At 41.6% G+C, this 24,717-nt stretch overlaps 1 protein-coding gene across 6 annotated transcripts in view; it reads right to left on the minus strand.

Annotated features, from left to right (window-relative positions):
• The window catches only part of DNAJC6 (DnaJ heat shock protein family (Hsp40) member C6), a 417,360-nt gene that overhangs the window by 199,492 nt on the left and 193,151 nt on the right, over window positions 1-24,717 (minus strand). For all 6 annotated transcript variants that reach the window (XM_078669025.1, XM_078669033.1, XM_078669042.1 and 3 more), the window contains one exon: window positions 11,664-11,814. In XM_078669025.1, the coding sequence (XP_078525151.1) occupies window positions 11,664-11,814 (151 nt within the window). The remainder of the gene's footprint in view (window positions 1-11,663; window positions 11,815-24,717) is intronic.

Here is a 24,717-nt window from a genome sequence, read left to right on the forward strand (position 1 = left end):
TACTAAAAATGGCTGCCAAAAACGCGGGAAACTTCTGCGCATGCATCTACTGCATCTACATAGTATGACGTCTTTCGCTTGGTGGGAATTCTTTGCAGCTGCGCAGTAGTACTTAAGATGGCCGCTTGACTCTCACATGCTAATGCACATGCTGTGCAAAAACTAAATCTTGCTTGGTTTACTAAACTGCTAATGCTATAGTTAAAATATAATAAAGGGAATAGAGTAGGAATAAGTGCTATACAGTGCATTCATTTATTTTCGTATTGTAATGTGTTTTTCTTTGACTTTATTATTAGTTTGTATTTGGGCCTGGAGGGTGTCTGAAATCTCCATCTTGGAAATTATGCTTTCAATGACATGGCTCGCAGTCGGACAGGATTCAATGCCCGTGCACATTGAATCATGTCAGACTGTGAGCCATGACATTGAAAGCTTGCCAAATACAGTATGAAGCATAAGACGCGCCTGGGGACATCACCTCTTGACCCGAAAAGAGGAAGAGACTGAAACAAATGTTATGTACAATTTAGGTGAAATTATATGAAATGCGGATGGAATTAAAGCATGGGAAATTGAAATTAAGGTGAGGGAACATAGAACAATAAAACCCAAGAAAACGACATTACATTAGTATGGTGTGAAGACCTCTCTCCATCCCATTGTCCAATCAGAAGTTGGAAATACACGAATATTGAAACATTGTGGGGTGGTACATGCAGTATAACTAAGGTAGGCTTAGCCAGTTAGATTGTCACCGACTTGTCAGTCTTGTCACAGACCGGTCACCGGCCCATCATTGAAGCAGCAGATGACAGATGCCACGGAGGTCAGAGACGTTGTTTGAGCACTCTGGCAGAAGAATCGAAGGGGAGAGTCAGAAAGATTGCGGAAGGAGAAGAATCGATCCATCTGGAAGGGAGAAGAATTGGGGGGAATAGTACCAGAGAGGGGTGCGACGCTGGCGTTGCACTTAGAAGAGGTCACCTGTCCTGTCCTGAACCTGTCCTGAACTGTTGGCTCCTGACTATTCGGGAGTCCCTTTCCCAGCCCTTGGCCAGGGGTTGATCTTCACACCATTCTAGGTACATATAAATCTGTGTGCTATGTCCTTGTACTGTTTTTCCTTTTCCACCCTTCCCAGGTACCAACAGTATTAGATTTTACATGTATTTTACTTGATCTTACTCTACATGAAGTTGGTGTTTGACATGTATTGGTATTTGACTCACAAAATTTAAGCATAGATAAAGGTTTTAAAACTTTCCCGAGTCAGTGATTATTCAAATAAAAGTAAATATAATTTCTACCTATTCTGGTACAACCTGATCCAATTGACTAGAGGAAGTTTAGAAATTAGGGGATGAAGTTTGGTAAATTATGGTATAAAGTGAATACATTATATGGTTAAATTAATCCCGATTGCCAGCGGTCATTATCAGCCTATGTATGAGTGTTTAAGGGCCAAGGTGAGTATGGGGTTTATGAGTAATCCAAGCTGGTAAGTCTTACGCTGCATCAATATGATGATGAATTTTTGATAGCACATTAAACCCCAATGACGTATCAGAGTGCTTGTGGGAGATAAAGAGACTCCAAATTATTAATTGATGATTAGAAAAATAAGGGCATCCTTACTAGTTGCTTGGAGGAGTGTCATTCCATGAATACTGCTTCAAGTAGCCTTGAGCGATGGCCCTCCATGCATAGAACCCCAGGAAGCCACAAGTGGGCTGGTAATTCCATGGTCAGAAACACCAATCAATCAATCAAGGCATTTATATAGCGTGCTACTCACCCAGAGGGTCTCAAGGCGCTTAGGGGGGGGTCCGCTTCTGCTCGAACAGCCAGGACTTGAGCTGCTTCCTGAAGGCGAAGTGGTCTTGGGTGAGGCGGAGGTGGGTGGGGAGGGAGTTCCATGTCTTTGCGGCCAGGTAGGAGAAGGACCTTCCTCCTGTGGTGGCTCTTCGGATGCGGGGGATGGCGGCGAGGGCGTGGTTGGTCGATCGAAGCTGGCGGGTGGGAGTGTAGAAGTTGAGGCGATTGTTGAGGTATCTTGGGCCTTGGTTGTGCAGGGCTTTGTGTACGTGGGTGAGGAGTCGGAACGTGATTCTCTTGTTGATCGGGAGCCAGTGCAGGTCTCTCAGGTGTCCGGAGATGTGGCTGTGTCGGGGGATGTCCAGGATGGGTCTTGCTGAGGCGTTCTGGATCCGCTGGAGTCTCTTCTGGAGTTTGGCCGTGGTTCCGGCGTAGAGGGAGTTGCCTTTGTCCAGTCGGCTGGTGACGAGGGCCTGGGTGACCGTCTTCCTGGTCTCGGTGGGGATCCACCGGAAGATCTTGCGTAGCATGCGCAGGATGTTGAAGAATCCAGTTTTACCAGGTGTAAATCCCCATCCAGTGAAAACACGAATGATTCCAGGCAGGCACCACAGGAAAAGGCACAGCCTGGTCCTGGTAGCCACCTTTTGGCACCACAGGACATGTCAATCAATCAATCAATCAGGGAATGTGTAAAGCGCACTGCTTACCCGCTAGGGTCTCAAGGCGCTGGGGGGGGGAGAGCTGCAGCTAGTGGTCGAAGAGCCAGGTCTTGAGCAGTCTTCTGAATGGCGGGAGGACTGCGGTCTGTCGTAGGAGGAGGGGGGAGGGCGTTCCAGGACTTGGCGGCGCGGTGGGAGAAGGATCTGCCCCCGGAAGTGGTTCTGTGGATGCGCGGGACGGCGGCCAGGGATAGGTCGGTGGAGCGGAGTTTCCTGTTGGGTACGTAGAAGGAGAGTCTGTCGTTGAGGTAGGCTGGGCCAGTGTTGTGGAGGGCCTTGTGTGCGTGGATCATGAGTTTGAATGTGATTCTTTTGTCGACGGGGAGCCAGTGCAGGTCTCTCAGGTGCAGGGTGATGTGGTCTCGGCGTGGGACATTGAGGATCAGGCGTGCGGAGGCGTTCTGGATTCTTTGGAGTCTGTTGATGAGTTTGGACGGGGCTCCGGCGTAGAGGGCGTTTCCGTAGTCGAGTCGGCTGCTGACGGGGGCGTGGGTGATGGTTTTCCGTGTGTCCGTCGGGATCCATCTGTAGATCTTGCGGTGCATGTGGAGAGTGTGGTAGCAGGAGGAGGAGACTGCGTTGACTTGGTTGGTCATGCTGAGCTTGGAGTCGAGGATGATCCCTAGGTTGCGTGCGTGGTTGGTTGGTGCTGGGGGGGTTCCCAGTGATGCTGGCCACTAGGAGTCATCCCACGCTGAGGGATTGGGCCCGAAGATGAGGACCTCCGTCTTATCCGTGTTCAGGTTGAGTCCGCTTGCCTCCATCCATTCAGCGACGGCCTTCATGCCCTGGTGTAGGTTGGATTTGGCGGTGAGGGGGTCTTTGGTGAGGGAGAGGATCAGCTGGGTGTCGTCGGCGTAGGAGATTATGTTGAGGTCGTGTAGTCTGGCGATGCAAGCGAGGGGGGCCATGAAGACATTGAACAGAGTCGGGCTGAGTGAGGATCCCTGGGGGACGCCGCAGATGGTAGTGGTGGATCCGGAGTGGAACGGGGGGAGGCAGACTCTCTGGGTTCTGTCGGTGAGGAAGGAGGTGGTCCAGTCCAGGGCCTTGTCTCGGATCCCTGCATCGTAGAGGCGTGTGCGCAGTGTGTGGTGGCAGACGGTGTCAAAGGCAGCAGAGAGGTCCAGGAGGATGAGGGCCGCTGTCTCGCCGCTGTCGAGTAGGATTCAGATGTCATCTGTGGCGGCGATGTGGGCAGTCTCGGTGCTGTAGTTGCAGCGGAAGCCTGACTGGGAGGGGTCCAGGATGCTGTTGTCTTCTAGGTAGCGGGTGAGCTGGGTGTTGACGATCTTTTCCATGACTTTCGCAGGGAACGGAAGCAGGGAGATGGGCCGGAAGTTCTTGAGGTCGCTCGGGTTAGCCTTGGGTTTCTTCAGGAGGGCTTATATCAACCCCTTCTCCTGCTGTGACAATCTCCCTGACCCACACAGCGGACCCCCAACCAGCAGCACTCCCCCACAGCCATTTTCCACTTGCTGAAAGGAGGTGAGAAATGGAAGTACTAAAGGGCACATTATTGGGCATGACCTGTGTTCGATTTTGACCCCTCCGCCCAATCTCTTCACAGGAACCCCACGCCAAATTAAGGGCTGAGTTTATTCAACAGATTATGGTCTAACTGTCAGACAAGTATTAAGGGGGAAATCCTCTGGTTTTGTTCTTTTTCAATGCAAATCTGGTGGAGACTCTCCAGCGGAAGATTCCTTACTCAGAATTTAGGACTTGCTCCAGAAATCAGCAAATCCCAAATAGAATCCCAAAGTTCTAAATCATGCCTGTAGTTCGCATAATGCTGAACTGGATGTGTTTGTCACAGAAATTCTGTAGGAAGATCCAGGAAGGATGTACAGAAGTAACTCCTTGCAAGATTGAAGGTGTGTCATGTTTGTGGGTTCTGTGAACCAATTTAAAAGCAAGGCACTTTTCAACAGTCACTGTCCTTGCGACATCACTGCTATTTCCTGTTCACCCAATGCTCTGTTACAAAGTTGTAACTTCAGATGAGTACTAAAGTTCTGCTTATTGAGCAACTATTCTAATGTTCCGGTAACAGAGAATTCAACTAAGGAACTTACCAGTATAATCGCTCTCTTAGCTATAGTGTGTGTTTTGAGGTAGGTTACCACAAACAATGAGCATTAAAGTGCGTGCATGCTCTTAAGAGACCAAGCCTTGTAACTTGATGCAGTTTTACCTTTCTATATGTTCTGTATATGTCTTTGTCCCAAGACTGACTTCCATATATATACATATTTGGAGCTTCACTCTTTATGGTGACTGGATATGCACATTTTTGACACAGCCAGAGGCCCAGGTAGGCAACGGTAAGGACAAATAACAGACCAGGATCTGGTACTGGTTTTTCAGTTTGAATAACTAACAGTGCCTAAGCTTCACTACATATAGGAACATATAGGAACATTTAGGGTACACTGTGGGTACACTAATGTGCCCATGGGCATAGCCTCAAATCCCAGTGGCTCCATTCAGCTTTCCATCTTCATGAGGTCAATAAAATGAGTGCCATTGAACTGAGTAACAATAAACAATTATTCAGCACCTAGATGCCACAAGAGGTTAACATGCAGTTTACAAATACATGTTTTGTCATATCATGTTATGTATCCACTTCTTTTCTGGAGCTAGCTTTGAAGATGGATTTGAAAATACCAGCCATGCCACTGCTGGCCTAACATGTCTTTGAGCTTCTTGTGAACCTGAAACTGCCCAGTCTCTTTCTGATCCATCGGCAGACTGGGACAGAAGACCAATACCTCATGTGAATGAGTGAGGCACTATTGATTTCCATCTCTACCACCATTATCATCCAGGGAATACTCCTGGGCCTTTCTAAATTCACCTTATCTCCCAAGCTTCATCCTGACACACTGGGTCGTTTCTAGTAAGTCTATGTACTGCACTGTATCCTCTCAGAGGATATTCTATTGCTAGGTCTTGGTGTCAAAAACCAGACTCTCCATGCGTAATACCATTTACCCGTAGGACTTGCCATAGTGGAAAACAGTTAAAAGTCATCTGCATGGACACTCTCACTCACTGGACAGTTCCTCCCAAGTCTACATGGTCTCCTTGATTATCAGATTGTGGCATAGGAAGTTATTTTTTAAAGTGATGGAGATTTCTGTAGGTGTGGGACCTGCAGTATCATCAGAACAGTGGTAGGTGGGTCAAGTTCACCCTTGCCCTTTGCTCTTTGAAGATGCCTCGTGTGGCAGGCTGTAGGTGAGGCTGTCTGTTTTGCAATGTTTGTATTTTTGGGCCAGCGTTTACAGCTATTTTAAGGTTCTCCAAGATATTGATGAGGCAAATTTTAAAGGATGGTCTCCAAACAGATCATATAAAAAACTCCAACATACAAATTACAACATAGCTCCTTGTGAAGTTGGCCTAGGAGCAGAATGAGCTGCATTGTGTATCTCGGAGTGCAGGGCTTCACTTTTGTGATTTGTGAGATGCTTTTGTATCTTGTTAAACAGCCATTATCATGCAGTTCTTCCTCAAACCCCTTTACTGTGAGCTGGGCAAATTCTTGATTGGCTACTGGAAACCATTTTTATCTTCAATAAATAATGAGGAAGTAAGAATCGGGCTTACTTGGCTAGATCACATAGTCCGTTCTGTAGTTGCATACAGATTTAATTTACGATTCTTTGGTTCATATTCACGAGCTAGGCTAGAGTGATAAGGCAATCCTTAGAGAAATTATGTGAAGTGTTTTGTGTAAAAACATAACCAAACAATGTGGTGTTTCGGAAGTAAAGAACTAACAGCCTGATTCATCAAGCCGAATTGCGCTCGCAAAGGGCCAGATTCTGAGAATCTGGCCCTTTGCGAGCGCAATTTTTGCATTTGGGATTCATCATCCCAAATGCAAAAATCGGTAATTGCTAATTCGCTAAATTGCGAGGAATTACATTTAAGGAATCTCTATTTGAGATTCCTTAAATGCAATTCATGAAGCATTTTAAAATTGCGAAAATGCAATTTTTGGCCGCTATTTACCGAGAGGTCAGACCTCTCGGTAAATAGCAAAAACTTAGAAAAATGCTTTTAAAAGCATTTTTCTAAGTTGCATGTTGCACACACACATGTCCTTTGGACATGTGTGTGCGCAACACCTGTTTCAATTTGCATTTAAGGGGTGCTACAGGGTGTCCTTTGGACACTCCTGGCACCCTTTAAATCGCTATCTTATTTGCGATTAGCTAATTGCTAATCGCAAATAAGGAATACTCCCCATTCATTCCTATGGGCCTTTTGGCCCATAGGAATGAATGGGGAGTTATTCCTTTTTGCGATTAGTAATTTGCTACTCGCAAATAAGGAATGTGTAGGAATCGCTATTTATTTAGCAATTTCTACATGAATACCGTTTTGCGAGTCCTTAATAGCGATTCGCTATGAATCGCTATTAGGGGCTCGCAAAACGGCCCGTTGATGAATAAGGCTGTTAGAGCCTTTAAAGCTGTAGCAACCTTCACACACTTCACACACTTCAGTGTAGGTCCCACAGTACTCAGGCCTTGCACACAATTATAGTGAGGCACCACACAGGCTTTTATGATTCCTCCTACCAAACTGCATACAATTCAGCATGGAATTTTTCACAATTTCTCTGCTGAACCCTCACAAACACTAACATTTTCAAAAAAGATTTTCAGCATCCTGTCTTCTTGATTTTGGGTTCTTTTTGGTCACCACCTCCCTCTAAAACGTGGGCCTTTTTAACACTTCCCAGGACACAGCTAAGTGAAGAAGACATCTACTAGATCTGTTTGCTCAGCAGATGTGAGTTCAGATATCCCCGTGTTCCAGGTCATGAAGCTTGTCCTTATGCCTCTCACAAATTATCCACAGTCCACCAATCAGCCATTCTACTTCAAATCCGAGCATAACTTTTTACATAGTCTGAGCAAATACTATTTTAAGGTGGAACCACTGGGTCTTCTAAAACTCTCTTCATTAAAAGAGCCAAGTATTACTTGTCCTATCCAGTTGCAAATAAACAGGCAGCACATTCAGGTCAACTCAGACTCCATCTTTTCGATAATTGCGAGGGTATCCATTCAAGAGAAGGCACGGATGTCTTCCAGGAAAACTGACAATATGGGAATTGAAAATTGCTCTCTTAACTGAGTAGTGAAGGTGGTTTAAAATGGCTATTGCAAAATATGCATCTTCTTAGGCCCCTGTGGCTGGATTACACAAAGAGCAACCTATGCCTCAATCATCACTTAAGGTAGGTCAAATCTGACAACAGATTTGAGTATGTTAGTCCACATTTGATTTATGACATAATTGTGGTATACATTACATTTAGCAAATCTGACAAATAATAATTGAACTCTAAAATGTTTACCCTATATGTAGCCATTTTGGCATCTAAAAAAGCTATCGGATATCGGTGCAGCCTGGAGATTGAGGAAAGGAACAAGGGATTGAGCCAACATGCCAGTTACCTCACCAACCAAATAGGATACCCTATGCTAAAACTGCCGACGTTGAGAAGCATGTTATTGATAGACTGATAGAGCCCAATGACAGTGTAGTACAACAAAATTATTTCACGGGGCTGCATTAAGAATAATAAAACATAACATTTTTACAAAGCATGTAGTGCCTTTTTGGCATGTTTAGACCTACATCAGACATACAAAAGATAGGTGTAACTTGAAGAAGAAGATTGTGAAAAGTATAATGATTTTCATCCTAACAAATGGTTTTCTGGAAAGAAGGTTCTTCCATTGAAACTTGCAACCAGTATCTCGGTTTCTAGATGCCAGAAGAACAAACCGCCCTCTATAAAGATTTTGCAAGAAAGGCAGCTTCTTCACTTAGCCCAGGTCTCCAATTCAGAGCATTACCGGAGACAGCAGAGGGACAAATGAATATGCACTTCAGAGAAGGAGCGGTCAGCCGCGGCCCGTGCATGTAAGATCTGTGGGGCGGTACTGCCGGGAGAGGGGAATTTCGACAGACAACGACTAGGGAAAATGTTTATTTATTTAATTTTCTCTTCTGGTCAATCGTCGAATTCCCCCCAACCCGGCCCCACTGCTCTTAACTGCATGACTGCGTGACTGGGAGAGGTTTTGTTTTTCATGTTGACCCAGTGTCTGCTCTGAATTTTAAAAGCCTAATTCAAACATGGTTGAAGGTCTGGGCAAACGTAGTTCGAGAGCAGCCAACAAGGAAAAGGGGATATACCGACCCACGAAAAGAAGCTGCACAGAATGCCTAGAGCAGGCCCTATCTGACAGTTCCTGTATAAAAATAAGGCAGATTTCACCAGGTATCCACAGACACTAACATTTAGTAACCCTCTTGTAGGACTTTCCAAAACTAAACTGGAACATAGGCTCAGGTGATTGGGAATAATTTGGAGTGAATACCAGACCAGAATTTAATTAGTGGGTAGGAATCCATGTACAACTAGCTCTTCCTCATTTTGAGTTGTGCGTTTTCTGCTCGGTTCTAGTTTCAGTTTCTAGAATTAGTATACAAACGCAAGCATTTCTTTTATTTCTGCAATTGATAAAAAGGGTAAAGGCTATATATGACTAGAATAAACAAATGGTATTTGCCATGGTCCAGGAAAACCATTTCCTGTGCTCAAAATCTAAAAGGGTTACCCATGATCTCCCAGTAATAAAGAGACAGCCTTAGGGTGATGGACGATTTCTGAAATAGCTATATCTACTTCTGAGATTTTAAGAGTTAGCTGGCCTTGCTGACACGTAGTTCAACCTTTGGCGCAGAGTCAGGATGACTCGAGGGTTGCAGAGATAGAGTCATGTGAAACACATTGCTTACATAGACGAGCATTGACATACATTTGGCTGATTCTGGAACAGCAACATTGATGTTCAGAGTTCCACATCAACTTCGATACCGTAACAGTCTGCAGTCTCTTAGCCACTATTCCTCTATTTTGTAACATGAATATGCCTCTGTCTAACTAATATTGTGGCAATGCTAATATCTGTTTCATTGTTTCTTTTAGTTTCCATATTATTTTTTGTGTTTTCCTTTCAAATACTAAAAAATATTCAACAGAAACTTCAACTCCCAGGATCCTGTGGGTGCAGTAGTGTGCAAACAAATATTGAATCTCCTTTTATAAAACGAAGCCCATCCTTTGGCCATAGTGTTGTTAGTCGTTTGATTCCAAGAGGCAGGAGGAGCAGTTTCTGTAGCCAGCCTATTGTGGTCTTGAAACCAGCAATGAAGAACTTCAGTGAAGTTGTCTGAGAAGGGGAACCTGAGATCTTTAGATTTTGCATGAAAATTACCATGTTCTTGCTCACTCTTGTGCTGGATGTTCAGAAACTCTTACTTTAATTTAGGAAAGGCCAGAACTGAGGAGAGAGGATCTTTTCCTAACTATTCTGTGGAATAAAAAACAGTTCCTGGAGTATCTGTGCTTATTAAATTATTTGTGCTCCTGCAGATCCTTTTTCTCCATTTCCCTTTCTCACCTAGGTCACAGTAAATCTCAAGTTCACTTGTTCTCTAGCATCAAAAGGGGGTACATTATCTCCATGTATGAGTTGGCTTATGTTAATTTTAGTGGATGAACTCAATGTGTGCTGTGATATTTATAGCAGTATTTTTTTTAGTTTTTTAGTTACCCTGATGCTGCATGTGGTCTTAGTTGCATCAGTAGTAATACAGTCTTGCAACTCACTTGTACTTCAATCATTTATGTAATGGCATAGGTATTTTGAGTAATTTGTACCTACTTATCAATTTTCATGATCGCAAGATAGTTAATCATTCCCACAATATTCTATACAGCTATGTATGTGTTTTATACTATTATATAAAATGGGATTTTATAGGAGGTTTTCAGTCTGCACATTAGACGGTAAAGACGGCATATAATAAAGTAATGAATGCTCACTCAAGGTAGTGGTCAATACAGTTAATCTTGTTATGGCTCTCATCAACGTCTTTGTGTCCATGGACATAAATTTCAATGGGCATGTGCTCACTGGAATTTCATGAGCTCAGAGTCTCCTTGCTCATCTTAGCTCTCATTGAGAAGTTCTTTTGCGGTGTGCTAATCTATAGGCAAATGGCCATTTGTTGTTGCCACCCTGGTGAATAGTCCTTTCATATCTCTGTCAATTGATAAGAAAATGCTACTTCATACGGATTGGCTAGGCTGGCACACTGAGCATTACTTCTAAGCCCTACAATTCCTCAGCTTACTTTTCCAACTCAATTTTCTTTGTTGCACCAACTTTATACTAATTTTTCTATCCACCATCTGCTAGTGGAGCGATCTCTTGGCGATCCAGGAGGGTGTAAGCTAAACAGCTTAGTACAAGTATCAGAAAGGCAAGTCTGGCCTTCTGAACTTCATAGAAAGCTAGAACCATTATCGAGCCATCATCTGGCAAATGCAATAGATCCAGTGAATGGTGACAAGATTTCTCAGTTAGAAAGTGGCAAAAATGTTGTTAGGTACTGTGACCTATGAAAGAAACCTGAAACTGAATATGCTGAGCTGCAGGTAAACAATGGAGGTTATCAAGATTCAAAGAAACCCGGTCCCATTTATACATCTTTTAAAAGAGAGGCCTATGAAAATATATTCCCTGTTGTGTGCATCGTTCGCAAAAGATGCTAAGAAGCTTTTGCACAAGGGAAACTGGACAGCTTGGTAAAGACCATTTTTGTAGTCAAGAGTAAATAATACAAGAAATGATTCCTGATAGCACACTGTAAGAGATGTTAGTAGCATTCTTCTATAATTTTTACTAATTATTCAGCCACTTTGCAACTTTAGACATTCACTGCAGACACTGTAAACAACATATATTTATTTGTAATTGTTGAAACACTTTTTGTATTTATCAATCCTTGATAAAGCACTGACTGACTCATGAAAAGTCATATAATTGCACTTGTTCAAACTTTTAAACAAACTTTTAAACATTACATAATCAAACATGCCCTGCAAAAATGAATATTTTAGGATCATTCTTTCAATAGTATGGCATTTTAAGGTGTGTATAAAACCCTTTTAAAATCCTCATCATGATCTTATCTCCTACATAGGGAGAACAAAACTTAAACAGAATAGTAACGTACCTGGCTACTGATTGCATTACTTTTGAAGATGTATCTTTTAATGTGTCCTTAAGGTTGTCCTTTAGGTTGCTGAACAGTCGTCCTGCTCCGCCTTTAACTATATCAAGTAGGCCCCCACCATAATTGGCCTCCATGTCTGGAGACGAGGCACCTGAAGAGAGACCAACATATACTTTTGAAAGACTAATAAATTATATCTAGAACATTGCATTTTTATCACCATCACAAAGTTTTGTTAATGTTTCATGCAGTACAGCATTTTCAGTCTTTACTAGAGAAAACTGAATATTTACTTTAGTCATAAGCAGACTACATTTTAATGAAAGTGGCATTAGAATAAAAAAAGTAATATCTCTGTAACTTCCGTAGTAGTGATCAGCTGCTGTATTTAAATTTTGTTTTATTCCAGCCTTGTGGTTAATTGTTTATACACGCTCGGAACAACAATTTATACTCGCTTTCTTCCTATTGCCTCTGAAGGAGCTGTAGTCTGTATACGTATTCAGTCATAGTCTTCTTGAGTATGAGCGAGTGCAGCAAGATGTACATACTACTAATAAAACATCTAATGAAGTCCATTGCACTGTAAAGCACCATAAGATATTTTATGCTTATAAATTCAATCATCCTTATTAGAGGTTTTAACTGGAGAAATATAGTTAGCAGAGGAATGCTTTAGGCTTGTGTGGATAAGCAGCGGGGCAAGGAGAGAGGGGCATTGCCTTTGCAGGCCAGCTGCCATCACTGAGAGTTTCTTTATCTTTAATGGAGGAGGTGTTTCTGAAAAAGATGTTTGATGGAACACGCCAAATCTTTAGTGTGATATTATTTCCATTTCTAGTGTATACGTTTAAAAGGGACTGGCTTCTAGCCCTCTGTGTTTTGCATTTACTGATTTTTAGTCTCCTTTCTAGTGTCCTTCTCACTGTTATCACATTCTGAATAAAAAGTGCGTCCTGTGGAAATGGATTAATTTTAAATTCTACAATACAGTAAAGATATGTGCTGAACTGAGACACAGTATGTGTTATATCAAATTCTACCGTCTGTAGTGTGAGCAGATATCTGCACTGTAAACTCACCAGACTCGTCTTAACCATACTTTCTATCTAGAACCCTAACTGCTCTTCTACAAGGGTGCAGTTTTAAAGGCTGGTTAAGAAAGAATTACCTAAATGAATCAACAATGTCACTAGTGCCTGTACCACTGAATGGAAAGAAGTTAATGTCCTGAGGGATCAGTCTGCACAATGCACTGATAAGCCTTTATAGACTCTTCAAATTGTCATGATTTAAATGGCCCATTTTAATATGGGATTGATGTATGTGACTTTCTATTATTGACCATGGTGATTAGGTACTATCGTTTTTAAAGAAAAATATGTTAAGATTTCAAACACAAGCATTGTTTACCATTGACTTTAGTTCTACTATTCCCAACCACAGGAACCTCAATACCACACAATTTAAATTCAAGAGTAAAGCTAAAGTAATTCAAACTGGAATGCTCAGAAGGTACAAGAGTGGTGAGAATAAATGTTTTACAGATTGAGCCTAAATGTTGCTCTAGTTCATCACTTGAGAATTTTCTTGGAGGCCACCTGCTCTGGTGGTGCCGACCAAAAAGTCACAAATTGTCAGAGGATGGCTCTAGATCACCTTTGTTAATCTAGCCACATAAAAAGGAGGTAAAGTGGAAAGCATAGCAAATACAAGTAAACTTTAGCATGATTTTGGAAGCGTTATTGAGACCTGCAAAATATCCAGCTGTCATGGGCATTGAGGGGATCAAAGATGGAAAATACAAAATACCCCCTAATACATTTGCAGTGCACACAGCCGCGACAGAGGGTTTCCAGGAGGTAGGAAAATGACAAGGTACACAAATTCACACTCCACTTCAATCAAAAGCTAATGGGAGAGAAAGCACCTTTTCTTTCAGAGGTGGACCTTTCTGAAAACCTCAATATGGCCATAAGTCAGGAGATGCAAGCACCACGGGAAGCAACGTAAAATGTAAAATAGTGAAAATGTATTTTCAAGAGGTGCAAAACATGGAGGTTAGTTATTTACTGTTTTACATAGAATTAGACACTCTCATTCTGCTTAAGTATGTCCTTTCAGCAGATTCCCCTCACCGTGCGATGAGAAATTAGACAAGAATATAATGTGTATATGCACTGCAAAACTGGACAATTCTCAACCACACATTCAGTTATAATTGAGGGTTTCCATAATTTCTGCATCCAACACTCACACATTGTTAGAGAAATTAAAGTGATGTTCATGAATACTGGTTTACACCTCCATGGTGCCTGTAAAGGAATTCTAGATTACCAAAGCCTATCCACATACTCACCCTGCCATGTGGTATATTTCAGAGACTAGCACCTCCATGGGATTAGGTATAAGCAGATAGTTGCCTATCACAAAGTGAAGAAGGATGCCAATTTTCTCTCCTATGTCAGTATACTAGTAATTCTAACCTTTACCACTAAAAGGGCAAAAGCCATGCAGCATCCTACTTGTCTGGTTTCAGTATTCACAAACCCTTAGGTAGCACCCTAAATTTAAAACGCACTGTACTAGTCACAAACACATGTTGGGGAGGTGTCATACTTAATGTAAAACGAGACTGGTGCTTAGCTGGTACTCAAGTGGCTATTAAGATTAACAGTACAATAACTTTGGACATGGAAGGAACTCAAACCACTAAGCATGCAGCCTGAAACTTCTTGAAATTATTTAACAGGAACAAACATATACAGCAGCAATTTATTTAGGGTCAAATGTCCAAGTATCATGATAATAGGGTAGAATAAGGGAATACAGAAGTGAATTGAAGTAACACTAAACAAACTAACATAACTGGCCCCTTCTAAAACAAGCATGGATAGACTCCTGGTGTCAAAACCTCTGAAGTCTCGCATTATAGTCTCATACCATGTGACCAAATATCCACAAAGATGTGCTCATTGGTAAAAGAACGTTCACTTTATCACAAGCGTGTACATTATCTAGTGTAACAGGTGTAATCTATATAATTGTGCTATGTTTTCATACTCTTTCTAGATCGTGTTCACAGCATTCTACCAAAAGGTTTTGGCAACTGATGAGCACAAAGCCTGCTCAGGTACAAACTGTCCTGTGGTGAATACAACATCTGGCATTCATGAGGGACATGGCATTTTACTTTCAAAAGAGCCAGACCATAGCTTCTTAATTCTCCATCCTTCTTGACTCACCATAACCAGAAAACTGATCAGGCAACCATCACATTGACTTGGCCATATGCACACATCTTGACAAATGAGCCTCAGAATCCCTCCAGCAAACACCCATACCTTCTTGTGTCACCATACACTTGACTTCTAGTCAGTAGAAATTCCAGCTAAAAACAGGTATTTACAATGCCAAAGACATAGTGCTCATTACAGAGGTGATCATCCTTCATGATCATATGTGCTTCCCACACCAAAACAAATAATGATCATGTAATCATTCCTACTCCCCTTTACAAAAGCTCAAACTCACAATCCAGCACATATTTACTCTATTATGGCTGTAAGACTCACTAGTAGATCACCCTGGAAGGAATTTTTAAATGTTTGGGATTTTCAACCTGATTCACAATGCCTCCATAAGTACAAACCAAGTACTGTGAGCTGCCAATTCATCCTCATAACTCAACCATTGTTCAGTCTCTTAAATCACACCAGTTTCCGAGACAGCTGCACTCTACAGCTTCACTCAACAACAAAGAGTGTAGCAACAATACTAAGTCAAAGGATTCCACAATCTCCATTTAGTTTCAATGACACAAGTGCACATACAAATTTCCCCCTAGCCATTTTGTCTACATGTGTACACAACTCTGGTATCAGGACCAGCACCATGGCAAAAGCCATCAGTTAGAAAATGCCAAACCATATATGCCATCTTTTTCATCTCCTAGACATGCTGGAATTCCTGGAATTGTGGACACCTATTTCTGTATTTCAGACTAGAAACAACTCTTGCTTCAATCCTACCTCTATCAACTTAAACACATTTTATATTCAATTGCTTAAACAGAGAAACAACAAAAACTGTAAAAAGCATCCCAGCCAGACCCCTCCCCCCTTAATCTTTCTGATGGTTTATTCAAAATGTGGGTCAAAGAGACACAAAAATGGTCTGCTGTCCCACTGCTGGTTTATTGTGTGGCAGTTATTGCCTCTATGATTTAAAGTGTTCTTAGGTGATTTGGCCTTGAGAGTTCTCATACGTCCATGAGAGGGGAACCAGGATAGATATTCTTCATGAGAAATCTTTCTCAGATCTCGTGTGGGACAATGACATTTTCTCCATACAAAGGACAAACTACACCCTTCTACACCAGTCATTTATGGTTGGAATAAGTGCCATGCTCCACCTAGCCTGGAGAGCATGTTTGGTGCATAATAGACGTATGTTCAAGGCACTATGCTTCATGCATCCCCATATTAGCTCCAGCATCCACCTAGGGGCACTCATGGGAACTTGATTTTAAAACATTTGTTTCAGTGTCTCACAGTACCACCTCCCAGGATGTTTGTAGGTGAGGAAAGTCATATATTCCCATAGCAAAGACAACCTCACCAGCATCGGTCCATATTTCTTCGAAGCACTCTAACTTTCGTAGGATCTTGTTACTTCTCCAAATGTCGGCAAAACAATGACCGTCTTTCTCGAAGTGAGCTTCTTTCACTGCGACCTAACAAGCCGGTCTCACCAGGCGCTCCTTACGCCGAGACCCCTGTTCAGCGTTGTGCAGGAGCGCCTGGCGAGTCTGGGGTATACAGACACAGCCTGGCTTGTAACCGATCAGGTGTAGGCCAATTTTAACATGTTTTAGAGAGAGAGCACAAGCACTTTAGCACTGGTTAGCAATGCTAACAAAAACAAATTCAGTAAAACAAGAGGGGTGAAGGCAAAAAGTTAGGAGAATACCATGCCAAGGATGCAGATCTTATTGACATTCTGAAGAGCAATATGCTGTTTGTTCTAAGCTGCCAACACCACACTGTAATCTTGCAAAACCAGCGAGCTGTAAAATGCTCTGATACCCTACACTGGTATAAGAGGCACTATAAAACAAATGAAATACATGTGAGAGATGGGCTATGGAGAGATGAAAGGCACTGTTCGAGGATGATAGTGAGGGAATCATTGAAGAGCCCCAATACAAATTTCCATATCCTGTTGCACTATAAGGGCACCATTTACTATGCTTTAAAATCTAATGCATTTCGATATATAAGGAAAAATATGTTCTAGATTGCACCATTTTCCCCAAATTTTCTTGGGGGCAGGTGGGAAGGGGAAGAGACCACACTCCCAAACCCCTTAGTAGTAGTCAGGTTCGCTCACTGCACTCACTCGCCATGCACCGTATGAGGCTGGTCAAACAAAATTTGCCAGGATACTTCGGGTTGCCAGTCCGGCCCGACACCCTGCCCAAGTTCAATGATTTGCATGGGTACCTCAAGAGAGAAGGTCAGTTTCTGGCTTCCTTTTGTATTTATTTATGCATATTTATATAGCGTGGACATTGCCCTAGAGTGCTTTACAAGAGCAATATTTTGTTATATGGAAGTTACAGAAGGTTTAGGATAAACTGTTTCTGACTGGGGTGGCTATAACATAAAATCCCCTTTAAAATGGCTATCATATTTGAAAAAAACAACATACACACAATTGATGGATGGAATGCAGAACAAATCAGAACATTCACCCCAGTCAAGAGATCTGGATTAAATCCATCATTCTGTTGCTCACTATGCCACCCCAGTTTAGACTTGGCCATATGCAAATCAGTCTTGACCCTGTGCCTCATGGGAACAGTCCAGCCCGAACTGCCAAGCCAGGTCATCCCTGGACCGGAAACAAGCATCCTAGGACCGGTTTCGGGTTTTCACCACTCTTCAGCCAGGATAGCTTGATTCCAGTGGCACAGTAAATATTAAGATATTCAAGTGGCTCCCAATCAACACCAGAACACTCACACTGGCCCTCATCACCAGCAGACTGGACTACTGAAGCAACCTCTATGTAGGAATTGTGGCACAACTTCTGAAAAGACTCTAAACATTACAGAACTCAGCAGCTAGACTCATACTTGACCTCCTCAGAAGAACCCACATCACACCCTATCTCAAGAAACCACACTGGCTCCTGATCCGGAAGAGGTGCCAGGTCAAGATGCTGACCCACACCTACAAGGCCCTGAACAACGAAGGACCCCACATACATTAAAAAAACACCTAAACTTCTAACAATCACCCAGACATCTCCGTTCAGCCTCCCTCTCAATTACAGATACCCCCACCCCGGATCCGCCGAGCCAAAAGTGTAGGACGCTCCTTTTCACACAAGGCAGGCAAGGCTTGGAACAACCACCCTCTTTACCACAGGACCACACTGTCACTACAGCAATTCAGAAGAGAGCTAAAGACCGGGCTAGTTGGTTAATAAACCCCACCCAGCAGCAAACAATCTCCAGAGCCTGGAGAGTCTCATAGGGGATTTGCCACGCTCTATAAATGATTAATTGATTGATTTAATCGCAGTCTTCGGAAAGTCGATCTATGTTATCACAAGGGTTGTGCCAACATATTAATACAAATATATTTTCTAACAACCCAGTCCATAAATTGTATGCATGTGTTTGAATTGGTCGAACTATGTCTAAAACAAAAATGTTGAGATTCTGAAACCTATTAAAAGAACACGTTCTAACCTCTGTCCATGGCAAGGGTGTAAGCGTGGATTCTGGCATTTACTTTAGTCACAAAGTAAGCAAACATTTGTGTACAGGCATCATATTTGTTTATGTATTCCGAGTTTTTATATAAACTAGACTAGACCATGATGGCTGAAAGAGCACTTTACATACATATATACATGGTTTTTATTAAAAAAAATGGCTAATTACCCGGCTGCTGGACAAATACATAATCTCTGCTATTTACCCAGGTACAGGCTAAATAGTAGAGATGATGCACAATTTGACTGATGACTGGATAAACGGTCTGAGGGAGGTCTTTATTTAGCCAGAAATGAAGGAAAAAGGGACAGCGGGCAATGGTAGGGCAATGGCCAGCTTGTAATGGGGATGCAACATGTTTTTAGACATTTTAAAATAAGTACTTCTACAAATGTTCAAAACATTGCAGAAAGGTAAGTGCATGAATTAAGCGAAGCTGTTTACAGATAAAAACAAAAAAATCTATTTTGAATTTTGAATTCATGTTTTAATATTCAAATAAGAAATGTAGGATTCAGCCTTCTATTTCTGGAGCTTCAGGATATGGCATACAGATATTTTGTGCTACAGTCTTTGCTGTCTGCAAAGAATAATGAGTATGTTTTTAAAGCATGTTACATAAATGTTTATTCACCCATGAAAATATATTGTGTTTTTTAATGTTCATGATCCTCCTTTTGATGATTTTTGATAGATGTGGTTTAATGGAAGGCCTTGCGCTAGCTTTAGGCTTCTTTATAAGATGGGTCGTGGTTGCTTAGTACTTCAAACCAACATATACAAACAAGTGATGGATGAAATACTTAAATTAATCTCAGCCACTGATAATTACTTGAGGCAGCATACCACATCCTTATATTGACCATGCCACCTCAGTTTGGACCCAGCCATATGCAAAGCAGTCTTGTTCCTGCTCCACTGGAACAGTCCAGACCGAACTGCCAGGCAGGGTCTTCGCTGACCCTGAACACAAGCAACCCAAGGCTGATTTTAGTCTTATTAGGGCACATCAGCCAGGTACAGCTTGGTTCCAGTGACACAGTGTGCATGGGACCCTTGTCTGGACATACCTTTCCCACTTTGCGGGGCCATTCGTTTTTTGTTTTGCATTAAGAAACTCCTGCTTTGGGAGTTTGTTTTTGACAAACAAAACAAATTTGAAAAGTTGTCCATTATGACTGTCAAACGTGTCTTGCATAGACTAGACAGGAACCGGAGGACAGCAGTTTCTGTCATTGCAGAGAGTTGTCCACAGACAGTGCCGTCGGAAAACTCAAAATCTGGCAGACCCCTCAGGATGGTGGCCCTCCACCATCCTGACAAAGTTAACTCCCTCCCCCAAACTCTAAATCAGGACCATAGTTTGTTTTCCTTCCATCATGAGATTGTAATGAGGCCTCTATATTATACTGTATTGGTGACTTCATAAGGGACCCCATGCAATTGTTTCTAATTTTATAAGATCACTCTAAAAATGTTCTAGCACTAAGTCACTGGGATACAACATTTTCAGTTATGGCCTTTGCTTTTACAAATCATGGTTTTGAGGTGTTTCCGTTTGATTTGTTCAATTGAACAGAACCAGATGTAATAATTCTAGAATACACTGCTTTGCTGTAGAAAAGGAAGTGTCTGATATGCTTTTGTTAATCCATTATCTGGTACTGGTACATTCCCATGTTTTTGTGGGTAACTGCTAATACATAGCTGTAGACTAGTAATCAGCTTCAACTAGTCTTCCAAAGGTTCTAATCATCTTTATCACCAGCCACTTCTGCAAGCACACTTAAAGGAGTAGGAGCATGTGTAGAGCATGAGAAAGCTCCTTAAATGGCCTCCCAAGTTGCTCTGTCTTGGCTTGGGATGCAATGGAGGGACATTTTGTGCCATGTGTGAAAATAACTTGCATATTTTACTGTAGCATAATTACACATAATTATATCAAAATTACGTGGAAGTAAGCAAAAAGCGTAAGCCAGCATTTAGAGTTGTTTTCTTAGTGTTAAATGCACCATTGTATCCAAATTGGACCAAAGGATGCATTTTGTGGTAAGAAAATATCTCTAACTGTAACAGAACAGGAACAGCAGCTGCTAGCAGCCTCTCGCACTTGCTAAGTTCATTGTTCTTCTCTGCACCTGTAGTAAGATTTTTTCTCACAATTACTCTTAATCACGCGAGCAAGCTAACTTGTGTGATTTTCAATAATTTTGCATTGCAAGTGTAATGCAGTATTACCAAAATTACTCGGATTACTCAGTCATAATAGAAATTTCTCCCAGGCCTACCTGTAAGTTAGTGTTAGCACTGAGGACCCAATGTCGCAAAATCTCAGGGTTTATGACCACAAAAGTGCTTATCATTATGCACAAACTCCCTTTATGAGTTGGAAAATACTTTCGACTCATAAAAGGACTTTCATGATCATTTCTAAATTGCAAATAGGAGGTTAATAAAGGATGTTTCACCAATCCGCTTTCCAATTCGGAAAGGAATTTAAGACCACAACTGAGGAGTTAACAGCCACCAGTTTGGGGTGGCAACTAGGATGCAAAAGAAATGGGGTCCCCTAAGGGACCCCTTTTCCTTTGGGAATGATGTTGGCAACCTCAGCTGAAAGATTTCTTTATTAAAAATGCAACACGTATTCCTTTAAGAAAAATTGGCTCCTTAAAAAAAAAGGTTTCCATGTTGGAATGCAGACATAGTGGTGTCCCTTGCAGGCACACATCTATGTAATTACAGCTAAATCAGAGGGTCAGAAATTGGAACCTGCCTATTAAATATAAATTAGTTCGGTCATTCTGAAACACCCTGAGATTCAGGGCCTTATCACGAGTTTGGTGGTGTCGGGGCGGGCCGCCATGCCAACGCCCCACTCCCACACCGCCAAACTCGTCCGGGGGTGGTGCTGTGGCGGTCCCAGGTGCCGAGCCATAGAAAGGCACCGCAATGGGAATGCTGAAGCCCATTCCTGCACAGCATGGACTGGTGCAGTCCATGTCATGCAGGAACTGGGGTGCATGTATTGTCACCCCCTGCATGCACCCCATTGGCCCGGGTTCAACAGGGCGACCATGTAGGGCCCCCTTAATTTCCTCACTGCCACAGTTTTTATGACAGACTCAGCGCCATGAAAGCTGTGACGGTGAGGAATCTCGTAATATGCTTGGCAGTTCCAGCATATTGCGAGCCTCAGAGAGCTGCAAGACCGCCCTAAGTATTTTGTGAACCGACCTAATAGTTCATAGGTTGGTTTGTAAAACACTATTCCATTCACAAAAAAGTATGTGTCCAATTTGCGACCACATTTTGTGAATGAAATAATAATCCATCACGACACTAGCATTCACGAGAAGATGGCTGCCAATTATATTCACCACTTGTTTGCAGTTCTACCTGGTGGTTAGTACCTGTTGAAATCTACATAAGATATATTAGCACAAAATGTAAGCTGTTTAGGTAATATCCAGGTAAATACTAAAGTTCCTCTGCTATTTGCATGGCTATCCAACAAGTTGTGCATACTGTCTACTATTTAGCAAGCCACCAGGTGAATTTTCTATTTGCGAGGACTCTGTCCAAATAGTACATCATTTCTGCTATTTAACCTGCAGCTGAGTAAATATTGAACTTTCTTGCCGGGCTACCAGTGAATTAGTGTATCATATCTGCTATTTACCCAGCACCCAGGAAAATAATTAATTGTTTTTGCTATTTGCATTGCTGTTTGCCAAATTGGAAATAATATCTGCTGTTTTGTCAGCAGTCGGGCGTTTGCTTGACTGCTGGACACATATTACCTCTTCTAATTAGCCAGTGGCCAGAAAAATAGTGAAGTATCCTTGCTATTTGCACGGGTGCTGGCCAAACATGCAAGAATCTCTGCTATTTAGCCAGCGGATGGTCAAATAGTGATGTTTTTCTGCTATTTGCCTGGCTTTTGGGCAAATAGGGCAAAATCCCTATTATTTGGATGGTGGCTGGGTATATATTAACATTTCCCCACAATTTTCAAGGCTGTCAGCCAAATAGTAAATAATTTCTAATATTGAGTCAACAGATAAGTAATTAACAAAGAAAATTCACTATATACCCGGTAGTCGGCTAAATAGCTGCTACCAAATTTTTTAAATAACCTTTGTTACTACTAAGCTCAATTGAACAATCTACGAATAATGGAGCAGCTTTTTTGGCCATCAATTGACCTAAAGTGATAGTCATATCCTGTGTCACTAACACGCCCTCAACACAAAGACTATGTGGTAGGGCACAATTTGGAACAATAACTAAACTGAAGGTGATCAGAGATGTCATGTGCTTGCAAAAACAGGCATCATATGCATAGACTGCTCTTACAGATGTTGACGCGATCTCAACATATACAATCGATGGTGTTACCTGGGGGCACTATATGTGTATTAGCTTATGCTGATGACGTTGCTGTCATAACATCCGATCCAGAATCAGCATTACATGATATTGAAAATGTAACTAGTGAATTTGGCAAGGTGTCGGGGTATAAGCTTAATATTCAGAAAACACAGGTTATTTGCTCAACAGGACTCTGTCCTAATGACTGTCGGGTTACTCCGGATGCTAGATACCTTGGCATTAAAATTAGGCTATCGCTTCAAGAGTTAGTTATGGTGAATTGGACGGATATTCTACAATCTGTTAAAAGTCAGCTTGAGAAACTGGAATGCTTACATCTATCGCTGGTTGGGAGACGCAATGTTCTAAAAATGTCTATATTGCCTAAAGTGCTGTATTATTTTCGGTCGGTGCCTTTGGAGATACCTGTACTACAACAGAGGAAACTACAATCTATAGTTGATAGATTTCTATGGGGTTGGAAAGCTGCACGCAGGGCATCCAAATTTATGACACTTCCAATTTTGCGAGGTGGATGGAGGGTCCCGAATTTTGCACTATACTATATGACTTGTCTTATGCAGAATATTAAATATTTTGCGATTGGGGGGACCCCACCTATATTTGAAAGCCCTGATATTTTCTCTCTTTTACTTGGTTCAGAATCACGACAAATGCTGCTCCGCTTTCTAGAACCTAGCTATTACAAAAGAACTAGATTTAAATTAGTATTGTCTGCCTTTAAAGGATGGCGCTCAATTCGGAAGCTTATCTCGCTAAGACGTATCAATTTTTATACCCCATGTAACTCTATAGAATTGTTTCCTCCAATATTTTGGGATCGTACGATGCGTACATGGGGGGAAGAAGGTATGGGATGTCTTGGCTCTATGGTTAAAGATGGCACGATGGCCTCATTTCAGGAGCTAAAAGATATATATATGGTTTCTCAGCATGATTTTTTTAAGTATCTACAACTACGTGATTTTATTTTGAAACATTCAAATATTCTACCGTTATGTCCAAATGATTTTATTGAAATACTTAAAAAGCCATCACGAATAGGGATTTTGTATAACCATTTGTTGAATACACAGCTGGATGATATGGGGTCACAGGAGTCTAAATGGTGCATTAGATTGGGTACTTCTGTAGTACCATTTCAAGACTCAATCTACATGGCTGCCAAAATTATTTTGTCAGCCAATTTATATTCACATCATTATAAAACGTCATTTAATCTCTATCATACACCTCTTAAAATGTTGAAATGGGGTAATGCTTATAATGGGAAATGTTATAGGTGTCAATCCGATCAGGCGGATATTGTGCATATCTTTTCAGATTGTTTAGTTTTAAAACCTTATTTTATATCTATTGAAAAATTCTTGACACATGTTACAAACTGTGAGGTGGTTATTTCCAGAGAGTTGATTATCTTTGGTCTATCTAATGACACCGATCTTTTATTAGGTTACCATGAAAATAGATATCTTTTATTTATGGCTATGGCAGTAGCTCGCTTATGCATCTCTTCAATGTGGTTGAAACCAGAAGCACCTGTATATGAAATGTGGCGAGCAAAGTTTTATAATGTTTTCTATTTAGAATATAACCTTTATCGTATTAAATCACTTAGAAAAATGAAAAGGGGGTGTAAAATTTGGCAGGCAATGATAGAACACTTAGGTCCGTTGGAATGACATCCATATGATTGTATACTTGGTACTGTTTTCTGCAATGTTTTTTCTTGGCTCCGTATATATTTGCACCATCAGTTTGTGTATATATGATGCTCTGCTTTGATTCAATGCTTTTGTATTTCTGGCTTTGAACTGAACCAATAAAACAAATAATAATAATTTCTAATATTGAGTCAACAGATAAGTAATT

The sequence above is a fragment of the Lissotriton helveticus genome, chromosome 1_2, assembly GCF_964261635.1.
Source record: "Lissotriton helveticus chromosome 1_2, aLisHel1.1, whole genome shotgun sequence".
NCBI lineage: Eukaryota > Metazoa > Chordata > Amphibia > Caudata > Salamandridae > Lissotriton > Lissotriton helveticus.